The sequence below is a fragment of the Ochotona curzoniae genome, unplaced genomic scaffold, assembly GCF_017591425.1.
Source record: "Ochotona curzoniae isolate NIBS_2020 unplaced genomic scaffold, NIBS_Ocur_1.0 contig_2210, whole genome shotgun sequence".
Lineage (NCBI taxonomy): Eukaryota > Metazoa > Chordata > Mammalia > Lagomorpha > Ochotonidae > Ochotona > Ochotona curzoniae.
Window position 1 is genome coordinate 248,161 of NW_024465369.1, and position 13,999 is coordinate 262,159.

At 38.2% G+C, this 13,999-nt stretch overlaps 1 protein-coding gene across 2 annotated transcripts in view; it reads left to right on the forward strand.

The window, feature by feature from the left end:
• The window catches only part of SLC35F5 (solute carrier family 35 member F5), a 32,799-nt gene extending 19,720 nt beyond the window's left edge, over positions 1-13,079 (forward strand). For both annotated transcript variants that reach the window (XM_040971478.1, XM_040971477.1), the window contains 6 exons: positions 84-188; positions 4,290-4,449; positions 6,064-6,154; positions 9,639-9,793; positions 10,299-10,392; positions 12,251-13,079. In XM_040971478.1, coding sequence (XP_040827412.1) covers positions 84-188; positions 4,290-4,449; positions 6,064-6,154; positions 9,639-9,793; positions 10,299-10,374 — 587 coding nt within the window. In that variant the 3' untranslated portion in view covers positions 10,375-10,392; positions 12,251-13,079. The remainder of the gene's footprint in view (positions 1-83; positions 189-4,289; positions 4,450-6,063; positions 6,155-9,638; positions 9,794-10,298; positions 10,393-12,250) is intronic.
• Positions 13,080-13,999: the final 920 nt, after the last annotated feature.

Genomic DNA, 13,999 nt, shown 5'->3' on the forward strand with positions numbered 1-13,999 from the left:
GTGTCTGGTATTAAACTTGAAACAAGTATACATTGGATGTTTTTATGACTAGGTGCCTTAAGGCATTATCTTGGTTTTTGCAGGTTCTATTTGGTCCCTTGTTGGAGCCATGCTGTATGCCGTTTATATTGTTATGATTAAGAGAAAAGTAGACAGAGAAGACAAACTGGATATCCCAATGTTCTTTGGTAAGAATGTATTTAATGTGAGGCCATTCAAATGATGAGCTTGGGGGTTAGGTTTTAATGTTGAGTAGTTTTTAATGTTTCTAATGTTGAGAAAGAGGCCTTTCTCCCCCTCCATATGAGTGCTTGAAAACATTTAAAGATCATGACTTAGTCTCTGTGTTTTTCTTCTGCTTTGTCCTGAGCAGTTGTACGCTCAGTAAGGATATCCATTCCCTTCAGTGATGAGGTAGAGAAACTAACTCCTAAAGCCTTTTTGGCATTTGTATCTTCAGCCTGGGACTCAGATATTTTCCTTATTGATAGACCAAATCATGACCATGTAAAAATTTATTGCTTGTTGGAAACATATAATATATAGCAAATAATATGTAGAATACTCTTCCAATGTGTATGTCTGAATTTTCATTAAAAATGGCAGTATATTTAAAGGCTTTCCATTTGCCTTTTTTCCTTAAAGCTCAGATTTTTTTCAACATTGATTCTCAAATTACTCAGATATGATCTGTAATCCAAGTTCAATTTGGTAAACAAAATAACTTAATATGACTTCCATATTTTCCTTTGTCTAAAATCAGGTCAAAAAAGAATATACATTATCTGTAGGATTACTGAAGAAGACACAGTGACAAGATAGCACCCAGAGTTACCTGAGTGTACATGGGGAAGGAAGCCTGGCGATAAGATATCAGAAAGCAGCTGATGGCAGTTAGGAGGCCAGGAGTCCATTACAAGTTCCTTTGACTTACACTTCCCTGAAAAAATGCAAGATTCTGGCCTGGATGAGAGCTTCCAAACTTGGGTTTAGTGAATAGGAAGGATTTTGCTAGGAGAAAGTTGAGTTTCACATAGGGGTTTGATTTTTGGACTTTCTTTTTTTTTCCTGCTTTTCTGGAATGGCCTAACTATTAGGCTTTTTCTATTATGATTTGATTTGTAGAACAGATATCTTCACTAAAAATAATTTAAATATCAGCATCTAAAGATTTACAATAAAACAGTTGAGAAGTCACAGATTGGAGTGACTGCTGAAGTTCTTTTTTATTATGTTATTCTAGAATATACATTAAAAATAAAGACTAGGGAAATGTTTTGGTGAGAGAGAGGGGGTTAATGGAGTGGGGGAATTGATCTTCTATCCACAAATGGCCTCAACAGCCAGGGTTGGACCAGACCAAGGCCAAGAGCCAGGAGCTTCTTCCAAATTTCCTTTGGGCTGTCCTCTGCTGTTGTCCTTGCCACATTAGCAGGAGCTTCATCCAGTGCAGGACAGCCCTGGCTCCAAGCTGCCACTTGGGAGGGGAACATTCCACATTGGTGTGCTGGTTCAAGTCTTTGCTTCCTGCCAATAAACCAGGGAAGGCAGTGACTGACAACCCACCCACTGGGGCGCTGCCATTCCTGTGGAGACACGAATAGACTTCCTGGCCCCTGATTTCAGCGTGGCCCAGACCTAACTGTTGCAGTCATCTTGGAACTGAACCAGCAAATGGAAGATATCCCTGATTCTCTCTCCTCCACCCCACTCCCATTGTGTGTTTTCGTGTGTGTATGTGTGTGTGTCTGGGTGTATGTCTATGTCCCTACTTTTATCACTCTATCAAATAAGTAAATATTTTTAAATGATAATTTTTATGACATCTTATTTTGAAGTCATAGAAAATTCACCTAGAATGGAGTAAAACGAGCATTATAGGTAAATGGTTGGTTAAAGGTTAATTTGCTTTAACTAGGGAGGACATACATAAACATAGATTAGTTTTTTTCATTAGTGATGTAAGGTAAGCCAGTTATCAGTTTGTTCTGGGCTTTATAATAGCAGGATTTGGAGAAGTTAGGTTTGGAATGTGGAGGTTCTTCAGACAAGGGAATATAAATTTTTAATTCTTTTTCTTGTTTTTAAGGTTTTATTTATTTTTAGTAATTATTTGAAAGGCAGAAAGAAAGAGAAAGTGAATCTAAAGCCAGAACCTGGAATGCCATCTAAGACTCCCACATGGGTGTCAGGGTTCCCAATACTTTCCTCCACTGCCTTCCTAGGCACATTACTAAGTGGGCTGGATTGGAAGCAGAGCAGCTTTAACTGGAACCACAACAATTCAGTGTGAGATGGCAGTGTCAGAGGTGTTAGTTTAATCTGCAGTGCCATAATACCCATCTCAGATTTAATCCTTGATAAAGCCAGATTGTGTTGTAATTAGAACACTGTTCTAATGTTATGTAAGCATGTTAGATCATGAATCCATTTTGTATATGGGTCTTTATTAAATATTTTTTTCTTTTTGATGACTAAGTATTTTTAGGTTGGAGTCTGTAAAGCAAGATATTAGAATTTGGTGTAGGTGTTTTATTGGGAGTGTAAGAGGTGCCGTGAAGGAGAAACTGGCTGGGAGTGAAGGAAGCAGGACAGAGAAAAAGAAAGAGCCCTATGTCCCAAGTACAGCTTGACCTAATTGTGGCAGATGTGACGTGAGGTCTCAGGAGGAATGGGTCACATGACTAGTCACCCCTCAGGGCCAGGAGGGCCAGCAGGTGCATCACCAGTCACAAGTCATTGGCGATTGGAACATCTGGAAAAGGCAACTTTGTTCTGTTCTTCAAAGACAGTTTTTCAGAGTTAGGGTGACAGTGAATCTTTAGAGTGGTATTCAGCCTTGCTCAGAAGGTTTAAATAGGCTCCTAAATACTAACCCATTTCTTAGTTGATGTCGTGAATGTTAAATATATGTCTGCTATCATTTAATTTTCTCTGAAGTAAGCTCTATAAATTTATGGATCTTAAGAGTAGACCTGTGACATAAAACTCTATGAAAACTACAATCAAAATCACTATTAAAATGTATGCTTGTTTTTGTAGTCTGTATCACATGTGTGTAGTTGTTCATATGTAAGTTTCATTTCTATGATAAAGACAGCTAATCTTTATTAAGGGTTTACTCTGGGTCAGCTACCATGTTATATTTTATGTGTTTCTTCCAGATTCCCAGCAGTCTAATATTATAGACTAGTAAAGTTTAGAAGAGGGTCTTCATGTTGCAGAAGGTTTACACTTCTACTGAATGGTATCGTTGGGGCTGGAACTCAAGATGATTAGACTGTAAAACAGACTTTGGCATTGCGAGTTTAGTCTTTCTGTGTTGGCAGTCCTTTTACACTTAGGTCACGTATTGAATAACATACACAGAGTCTTCAAAAAATTCGTGGAAAATATATATTATGAAAAATTGTGCATAGATTACAAAATGTTGTTCACCAGAATAAAATTGTCTTTTAATTGCTATCAGCTTGGTGAGTTGTCCTCATGTGTATAATCACCAACTAGCTTTGGAATGTTGGGAAGGCAGGAACTAAGAATCAGGTCTTCTTTGGAATCTCTTTCTATTGCAAAGTTCTAGGACATTATATTTTTAGTAGATAAAGTTCATAAGATTTTTAAAATTGTTTTATGACACATGTTGATAGGCATTGGAGTCTGCCTCCTCCCTCCACAAGTTCCCTCCCTTCCCCTCTGTTGTCCCCTCCAGACTTACAATGGGTATCTTTCATGAATTTTCTTAAGTCCATCATGCTGCCACTGAGGTGTCTCCCTGCAGTGTAGATTATCAGCCATTTCGCTGTGAGTCCATCCTTGTACTGCATGCATGAGGACATACTTCTGTTTCCACCTGTGAACGGGATTTCCGCTACACTTCCATTATGCATCCCCTTAGCTGCAGTTCACCACAGGGAAAAAAAATGGTGCATCTTCATCCCCAAGACGTTGATGAACATGTAACAAAGGTATCAGTGTGATGCTAGGAAATAAATTTTTAAAAATTAGTTTTAAAAAAAATTAGTTTAAGGGGTTTGTTCCACAGTAGTTGCTCTCACGTAGGGGGTAGTAGGACCTCAGACTAGATGATCACCATTTTCTTCATGCAGTTTTGTCTCATGTTGAGCTAGCTGGTGACAGGACTAACTTCTGAACAAACCAATAGAAGTTCCAGTTGAGGAAACTTGTTGGAACTCTCTGTTTAAAATTTAGTGTTTTTGAATTATAGATATACAGGCTTGGAAAGTTGAAATAAATCAGTTTTAATTTGTGTTTCCTCCATTTCTGTTTAGGTTTTGTAGGTTTATTTAATCTGCTGCTCTTATGGCCTGGTTTCTTTTTACTTCATTATACTGGATTTGAAGATTTCGAGTTTCCAAATAAAGTAGTATGGATGTGCATTATTGTTAATGGCCTTATCGGTACGGTTCTCTCAGAGTTCCTGTGGTTGTGGTATGTACTGTTCGTTCTCATTTGTTGACTTTTAAATAGTTTAGGTATTATTTTTTCTGTCTTTGGTAGACTTTCCTTTGTACCCTCCAACACACACATACCCATACACACGCTTCTGCGTGCCCACTGCGTACATACACACTAGGTAGTGCTTTGTACGCACAAGGAACTCAGTAAATAATCGAAATGTTCAACATTTAGTAAAAGCTTATAGAAATGCAAGTATGATGCAAGTGAATATAATCCTTATCTAACAGACATCTGAACTTATGAGATGTGTATGTCAACTATGAATTAATTCTAAGTGAAAGTCTGTGAAATCTTGCTTACTTAAAAGATTCTTTGGAATATCTAGTGGTAAGTAGGTTTTTTTGTTTGTTTTACGTAGTACTATTTTCAAGACTTTTGATAATGAGTAAGCAATGTATGATTAGTTTGAAGTGTTAAAATACTCATAATATGAAATACATATCAATATGTAGTAGTCTCAATTGGAACACAATATCATGTGTGGAGTTTAAGAAACTTTTCAGCTGTGCAGCTTTATACCAAATCCTATTTCATATGTAATAGGAACTTAAAAAGAAATTCAAATTGTGCTTTAACTCTAATTGAGACAATTGACTAGCTTTTCCTTGCAAACGACTGCAGCAGAAATCTCATTTTCAATGAAATCTTAATACTCCTCACACCATGCCAGTTACCAAAGTAGCTGCTTATCCTGCATAATCATTTCATTTTATGTAATACTTAAAGATTTACTTTACGTTGTGCTAATTTACATTTTCCTTTGGTGATCTGAATTTCCTTTGATATCTCAATTCATTATTCATTCACTTTTTCTCTTTTATTACATGCATTTTAAATGCTTACTTTTTTTCAGCTTGAAATATTTATAGGTATCAAAAAGGCTCAGACATAAGCTGAATAGGAAAAAGCTGGGTTATAGCGAGCGAGGTTCTTAATAGTCTTAAATATCTGCAAGGCAAATATCCAGGAATATACGCTATATTTGGAGGGGAAAGGAGAACTTTACTTGGTCCCTGAACCAGCCAATGAGTGGTGGAAACCACTATTTCAGCTCTCCTAAGTCAAGCCTGTGTTTAGGTACTTGAATGGTATTTTGTCAAGAAATGGCCTTTAGTCAGGCAGTATCGCTAACTTTAGTATGGTGAACTAGAGTTTATTTGCCTATAATCTTCATGGGTTTTTGGTTCTAATGATAGGCATTATGATTTTATCTCAGAATGCATTTTCTTATAGATCCAAATTGTTACTTTATAAATTATTTTTCTATCTATATATCATACAATATTTCCCTTCAGCTAAACAATATTAGATGCAGATGGATATTTCACAATTGATATCAGTACTGATTAGGCAGAAAAAATTGGCTTTTATTTAGGAGAGTTCAAAATTTCAACAAAAGTTGAAATTACAGTAAGCAAGTCTTGAGAACAGCATAAAATACTTTGAACCGTTTAACTTGCATATTTAATATTTAAGTGTAAACTTTGAGAATCTTAAATTTTATCTTTAGCTTTGTGTAGAGTTTTTGTTCAATGTTCTTTGGTTCTTTTATTTTTTAATGTAGAAATATATAATTTTTTTTAGGGGCTGCTTTCTTACCTCATCATTGATAGGCACACTTGCACTAAGCCTTACAATACCTCTGTCCATTATAGCTGACATATGTATGCAAAAGGTAAGCCAATCTACTTATTAAATATTTTAAGTATATTAAAAGAAATCAAAGAATACGTCTCAATTGTAAGGGATACAAACGTATAATACTCTGTGCAATCTCTCCCAAAGTGTTCTGTATATGTAGAAGTATAAAAAGTATCAAAGAAATGGATTGTTTCCTAGCCTTTTTGCTTCCTTTTTTCCCCCTGGATTTTAAGAGCAATATCTTTAGATGTAGTTTGCCAGTTTATGAGCTTATTCTCGTCTGAATGTTCTGGTGTAAGTGGGGCCAGAACAGGGCAGACATTTTATCACATAAGTGGTAGTCTTTTGATTTCAAGGATAAGCTCCAGAGGTTCCTTGCCATCACGTTCATGCTAATGTAGATAGGAACAGCACATGAACAGTTTTCTTTGTCCGTGACTGCTCATCTCTGTCTGGCTTCAGTAGATGTTCTTCCCTCGTCTGGGAAGCCCTAGTCTGCACATGGGGACTGCTGTGATAAGCACTGGCGATGGTAACATCAAAGAGACAGACCCAGGACTCCGCCAGCCGTTAGGAAGGAAGGGGCAGGTTGATGGGGTGACGGGAGGAAAGAGGTGTGCCTTTGCCCACTGCTGGAAGGTGCAGTGCAGCCCGTCAGCTTCGAGTTCAGTGTTTTCAATCCCTGTGCTAAGGAACAATGATGGGTGTGCTTGTGTGTTTAGTATTAGCTGAAGGAATGAAAGTCCAAAGGCTTATAATGCATGCAAGTAGTAGTTGGGTTTTACAGCTATTTTTTGGCCTTTGTGTAGTTTTTAAGAATAAAGACAAAGTGTTTTCAATAATAGTATGTTTAATTTTTAAAAAGTTTTGTGTTCATATCTAACCTTGTTTCAAGGAGTATGAGATTGTATAATAAAGTATACATAGCACTGAAATGACATATCCTTAAATTCTTTTTCTAAAAAAAGATTTTATTTATTTGTTTATTTGAAAGAGTTAACAGAGAGAGAGGAATGGACACAGAAGGATCTCTCATCCACTGGTTGGTTCATTCTCCAAATGCCCAGACAGCAGGGCTGGGCCAGTCCAAAACCTGGAGCCAGGAACTGCATTTGGGTTTGCCACATGAGTGGCAGGAACACTTGAGCCGTGTGCTAAATCCAGAGTGCAGAGTAGGAGCCAGAATTGTGATCCATTGCTGCACTTTGTCTGCATCCCACGTGGATGCCGGTTTGAGTCCCTGCTGCTCCACTTCTGATCCAGCTGCTTCTTACTGTCCCTGAGAAAGCAGTGGAAGACAACACGTGTGCTTGTGTCCCTGTTCCCATGTGGGAAACCTGGATAGAGCTCCTGGCTCAACTCTAGTTGTTGTTGTTGGTTTTTTTTTTTTTAAGTTTTATTTATTTTTATTGGAAAGGCAGATTTACAGATATAAGGCAAGACAGAGAGAAAGATCTTCTGTCTGCTGACTTACTCCCCAAGTGGCCACAACTGAGAGGATGCAAAGCCAGGAGCCAGAGGCTTCTTCTGCATCTCCCATGTGTGTACAAGTTTTCAAGGCTTTGGACCTTGCTCAACTGCTTTCCTAGGCCACAAGCAGGGAGCTAGAAGGGAAGTGGAGCAGCCAGGACCGAACTGGCGCCTGTGTAAGATCCCAGCATATGCAAGGGTCAAGACTTTAGCTACTAGGCTACTGTGCTGGGCCCTTAACCCTAGTTATTACAACCATTTATGCAATGAACCAGTGGAATGTAAACTCATGATTTCTCTCTCTCTTGCTCTCTGTATCTCTGTTACTCTGCAGAGCAGGGGCCAGGTTTGTGGGATTGAGTTTCTGACTGATTTCCCCTACCAGAGTGTGGGTTTGAGCCTTAGAAGCTTGTTTCCCTCCAGCATAATGCTAATGTTCCTGGGAAGGATAGGAAGATGGGTCCTGTGTGTGAGACCCCAGACCATCAGAGGAGACCTGGCTGGGGCTTCCTGGCTCGTTTGACCTGTCCCAGCCCTGGCTGATGGTGTAACCTGCAGTGACACAGTGTCTGCCTCCATCAGTAGACTCTTTGATAGATTTCAAAATTTTCCACGTCCTTCCCTGACTCAGGATAGTAATTCTGCTCATCAACCAAATGATTGTATTACAGAGAGAGCTCTGTGTATTATGAGATTCTGAATAGACTGCTGTGGAAACCAGTTTTACTGCATTGATTTAAAAGCAGTGTTATTTTTTAAAAAGCTAACTTTAGGGAATTTTTAAAGAAAAATATAAGTGACCTAGTTTCATTAAATGATTTTCTAGTTTGTTTAATCAAACGTTTTAAGTTGAAACAAAAAGATTAAAAAGGAGAAAATATATATAAGTGTAATTGTTTTAAAAAAATAACCAATTAGTCTTTCTGGATTGTTTTAACCTCTAGAATTGCACAACCAATTAAATGAGCAGACTGGGCCCTTAGTGGGGATTGACGGCAGGGGGACTTGTGGGAAAAGTAGCAGGGTGTACCTGGAGCTGTATTTGAAATGTAGTAAGAAAAATCCTCTACTTTCTTAGGTCCTTTTTGGTTTTATTATCCTATCACATTTACATATAGTTTCTGAATTTTTAAACACCTATTAAAATTATTGCTGTGGGAGCTAACTGGCTATTTTAGTCTAGAAGTATTTGACCCCTAACGGAAGTATATCTCATAGATTCAAATTTATATTCAGGTATATTCAGGAATTAGAAATAATTTTTATTTACTTTGAAATTCTCCATTTCCTGACTTGGTTTAATTATTTTCAAGGGATTATTGATGATCAAAATGGAAGTTTTAGAGACAGCACATAAATGACTGAGGTGGTGAGCATGAGCCTTGCTTTTAGAAGTCATCTCGTGTTTTATCTACCTTTATAAAATTTTATTTATTAAAAGCTCAAGAGTCAGAAACAGAACTTCCCCAAATACCTGCAGTGACTGAGTCTGCCTGGAGGTAACCCGGTCTCCCCTGTGGAGTTACTGGGTTATTACCTCATTCTGAACTGCCCTGAATTTCAAGGGTCTTGGCGGAGATAAAGTTTTGCAAAATTTTGCTTGCTTTTCATTCTGCCTTAACAGAGTACTCTAAGGTAATGTGATATCAACACCGCTACAATGTATTTCAGAAGGTGAGTGTTTTGAAGGTGAGGTCAGAAGCTCAAGGGGAGGGAGTAGGCAGTGACAGGCAGGAGGAGACGATGACCTGAGAACAGGTGATCCGGTTCTCAGGCCGCCCTCCCAGGGACGTGAAAGCTGTCTTCTTGGCTTTTCATTAGCTGATTTTCCAAGCAAAAAGCATTGGTCGTTATTTAGGCAAACTGAAGTTCTGGGTTTTTATATTTAATAATAATAATGGTATAATTAATAATATATTGTCATTGCTGAGTATTATCCTCGATATTTAACATTTCTGTTAGTTTTCATAAACACAAAAGTTAAATTGAACAGGAAGCTTTTTTCAGTGGTAATTGCAAAAGTGATTTTTTTTAAATTTTATTTTTAGGTGCAGTTTTCTTGGCTGTTTTTTGCAGGCGCTATCCCAGTTTTTTTTTCATTTTTTATTGCAACTCTCCTATGTCATTATAATAATTGGGATCCTGTGATGGTAGGAATCAGAAGAATTTTTGCCTTTATTTGCAGAAAACATCGAATTCAGAGGTAGGTTGATCTCCACTGTAGATTTTAAAAAACTGTTTGCTAAGTAAACTGAAGTCAGTTCACTGTGAAGAATTACTGAAACATTGTATGTGGTCTCTGCATTATGCTAGATAAAATAATTCGCTAAGATCCTTTGGGTAATAATTTTTTCATTGCTGCATTTCAGAGAAAGTATTTTGATTTACAGGTAAGAGTAGGATATTTTTAATTTGGCTATAATGTTATTTAAATACAGAACATTTTTATTGATTTGGAAATAATTCAAAATGGAATAATACAGTTGCCTCAAATTTTCTTTATTCCTTTGTTTTTAAAAGAGGAAGTTTTTGATATTTTTCTGTAAAGTACTTGAAAAAGATTAAGAAATCTTGGCCTTGTGTCAGCTCTGTCAGTAGCTAGCATCCAGACCTCACATGTTCGGCCAGTAGAATCACTTTTAAGCTTCCCTTACAACGTTAAAATTGCCCTGAACTATTATTGCTTTTTCTTCCCCCATCCCTTGAAGAGTTTCAGAAGACAGTGAACAGTGTGAGAGCCTCATTCCTATGCATGGTGTGTCACAGGACGATGGAGCTAGCTAGCTGTTGCCTAGAGCCCAGGTTTGTATGAAACTAGCATTAGTGTGGCATGAGATTCTTATTCTTGTGATACAGAATTGGTTTTCCGTAATTGGTTATTTAAGAAACAATTTCACCTAAAGGCTGAGGGTGTAGTGTCTGGACTCAAACTGCCTTGGCTCCCAGGCCAGTGTCTCTAACTGGGATGCGGTACAAGATCCTGTCCATTCCCCTTTTCTCCTCTCCTCTTCTCACCTCTTCTTTCTTCTTATCTTCTCTCTCCCCCTCCTATTCCCTCTTTTCCTTCCTTCCAGATTTATTGTTGTTATTATTATTATTATTATTTATTTGAAGGCAGAGTACAGAGAAAATGGGAGACAGAGAAAGGTCTTTTATCTGCTGGATCAGTCCCCTAGTGGTTTTAATAGCCGGGCTGGGCCAGACTGAAGCCTGGAATCTGGACCTCCACCAAAGTTTCCAACATGGGTGACAGGAGATCGAGTACTTGGACTGTATTCCACTGCTTTCCTAGACATATGAGCAGGGAGATGGTTCAGAGGGGCAACAGCCAGGACTTTAACTGGGACTCATATGGGATACCAGCATTGCAAGTGCCACAACACCTGCCCCATATTTGAGATCCTTAATCTCTTTGTTGTTTTGCTGTTGCTTTAAGATTTATTCTTGTGGAAGTCAAGAGTTTTAACAGAGGGGTGTAGGAAGGGAGAAAGAAAATCTTCCATTGCTGGTTTATTCCCCAGATAACTGCAATAGCCAGATCTGGGCCAGCCCACAGCCGGGAACCAGACCTTTATGGTCTCCTCCATCAGTGCAGAGGCCGAGATGCAGCATTAACAGCAGCAGCCTAACCCTGCCAGACAAGAACAAGGCAGAATGACAGAGATTTGGAGAGACAGAAAAAGAGATCTTTCTTCCACTCCCACTTCCCAGATGGCCACAATGGCCAAGACTGGGCCTGCTGCTCGAGTCATCACAGGTGCCTCCCAGGATGTGTGTTGGTAGGAAGCTGAAATCGGACACTAACCCGGTAGAGTAACCGAGGTACTTCCAGATTACATGTTGGCATCCCAGGCAGTATTTTCCTCAATGCCTCAAATGCCTTCCCCTGTTTTATTTTAATTAAGAAAAAAAATTCATTTATTGTTTTTTTAGTGAGATTTTGAGGAAAGAGTAAAGCCAAGTGTGCTTATTTGTCATTTTTAAATTAAAAAAAATTGGGAAGTATGTTGTGGTGCAGTGGGTCTTAGCCTACCACTTTGGGACGACTGCATCCCATATCCGAATGTGTGAAGTCAAGTCCCACCCCTCATTTCCTATCTAGCTTCCTGGGGGAAGCAGGCAATTTCCCAAATACTTGGCTGCTTCTCCCCCATGTGGGAGACCAGAATGGAGCTCCAGGCTTTGGCCTGTCCTGCTCCTCATTATTGCAGGCATTTGGGGAATGAACCAGCAGTTACAAGGTCTTTCTTTTCATTGCCTTTCAAGTCACCATAAACACTATTATTTTTAAAGTTGTTTAATACTGTAACTGTATGACATCTTCCCATAGCATGCTGTGTATTATTCCCATACTCACACTCAAACCCACCCCTAGCTAGGCAAGTATTCAAGGTGTCTGGAAGTGAGAACTGGACAAAGGAGACAGAGTGAAGACTAAAGACAGTGGAGAGTAGTGGAGCAGTGCTGAGCAGAACAGGTTGGACAGGTGTCTTTGTCACCATATATGTAATAGTTGGAACCTACCAGAATAAAGCAAACCGTTATGACACTGTGTTGAAGCACTCACAGTATTGCACGTCAGCCTTTGACATTGGTGTAGAATTCAAAATCCAAAGCTATGGAAATTGTAATCTAATTACATCTTTATTTTTGTTTCTAGCTTGATCGGGGAACATTATGCAGTGAAGAGACAATCTCTGGCAAGTTTTTGTAGAAAAATGCTTCAGTGCCTAGTCTGAAAAATAACAGTTTCAGTTCTTTGAAACTCTAAAGTATATTTTCCTCTTATCTGTTTTCTTCATTTTCGTAATGAAGTACTTTGCTGTGTAGCTGGGTCACATGTCACGGAGTGATAGGGTGTTGGAGTCCACAGTCCATCCACAGGACCAACCTGCCTTACACAACCAGGGAGTTAGTCAGCTGGTGAAATCAGTCCAACTCATCACGGAAGAAAATCCTAATGTTCGGGAGACCTTATTTTACCTTTGTTAGATGGTGGACTGTACTACAAAAATATTTTCAAGAAAGCATTTGTGTAGATCGATGTTTCTGGCAGGAAAAATGCTGAAAATAAGCTGGCTGTTATAGGTACGGATTATCTTTTAGTTTTGTGAAATATTGCCAATTAACTACACAAAAAAAACTTGTCTAGTTTATGCATCAAGTATGTTCATGCAAATTTGATTGAACTTGAAAGAGAATAAATATTTGAACAGATCTGGTTCACTTACACTACATATACTGTATTATCTTTTCATAGCATTAGGTGCCTTGTATTTTAAATCTGTGACAAACCATGACAAATTTTTAACGTCATATGAAGAATTATGTATTTCTAAAGATTGTATTGTTGTAAATTTAATTGATAAAGCTCTGTTTAATTTAGAGTTTTGAAGAAATATTCTCTCTTCAATTAAAACATTTTCATAATGGAATGATTTAAATTGAAGTCATAAAGAGTATTATTAAAATAAAATGTTTATATATGTGTATTGTGGATGTATCAAGTGGTTTCTAATTTTTGCACCTATAAATTAATGCCAAATTACTCCAGAGCTGGATGCCTTTTTTCTTTAAATGACTTAAGTTTTCCTGAATGAAACTTTCATGGTTAATAAGTCCAAGAAAAAGCAAGAGGGAATTCTCCTTGGAAAATACCTATGACTTTTTACTCTAGTAGGATTAAATATAAAGTGTTGCCACCGTTCACCTTGACTCTGCCATGTGTGATGTGACTGCTCTGGGAGGCGCCTCACTAACACTGTTCCTGTGTCCCAGGACTAAGTTTTTTAGGTAATCAGAATCCATTCTCTTGTCAGGTTTGATGAGAACAATTTAGTTTTCTTAAAAATTTCTCAAAGATTTTGATTTTTAAAAAAGATTTATTTTATTTTTATTGTAAAGTCAGATATACGGAGAAGAGAAGAGAGAGGGGAAGACCTTCTGTCTGTTCATATACTCCCCATGTGGCCACAACAGCCAAAGCTGAGCCAGTCCAAAGCCAGGAGCCAGGAACCTCCTCCAGGTCTCCCACATGTGTTCAGGGTCCCAAGGCTTTGGACCATTCTCTACTGCTTTCCCAGGCCACAAGCAGGGAGCTGGATGGGAAGTAAAGCAGGCAGGACATGAACCCGTGCCCATGTGGGATCCCAGTGCATGCAAGGCAAAGACTTGGCCACTGAGCCATCATGCCAGGCCCCTTATTTATGTTCTTAAAATTGGTTTAGTATTGCTACTGGAAATCTAATATGAAATTTAGTTTTCTTTCTACTTAAACCTAAGACCTTCTGTATATCATAATAATTTGAAAGATTGTACATGGTAGTCTATTTGATAAACAGGCATCCTCTTTGGGGTTCCCATAGTTGCTATATACTAAAACTGCGTTACTTTTATTACACTTTGGTTC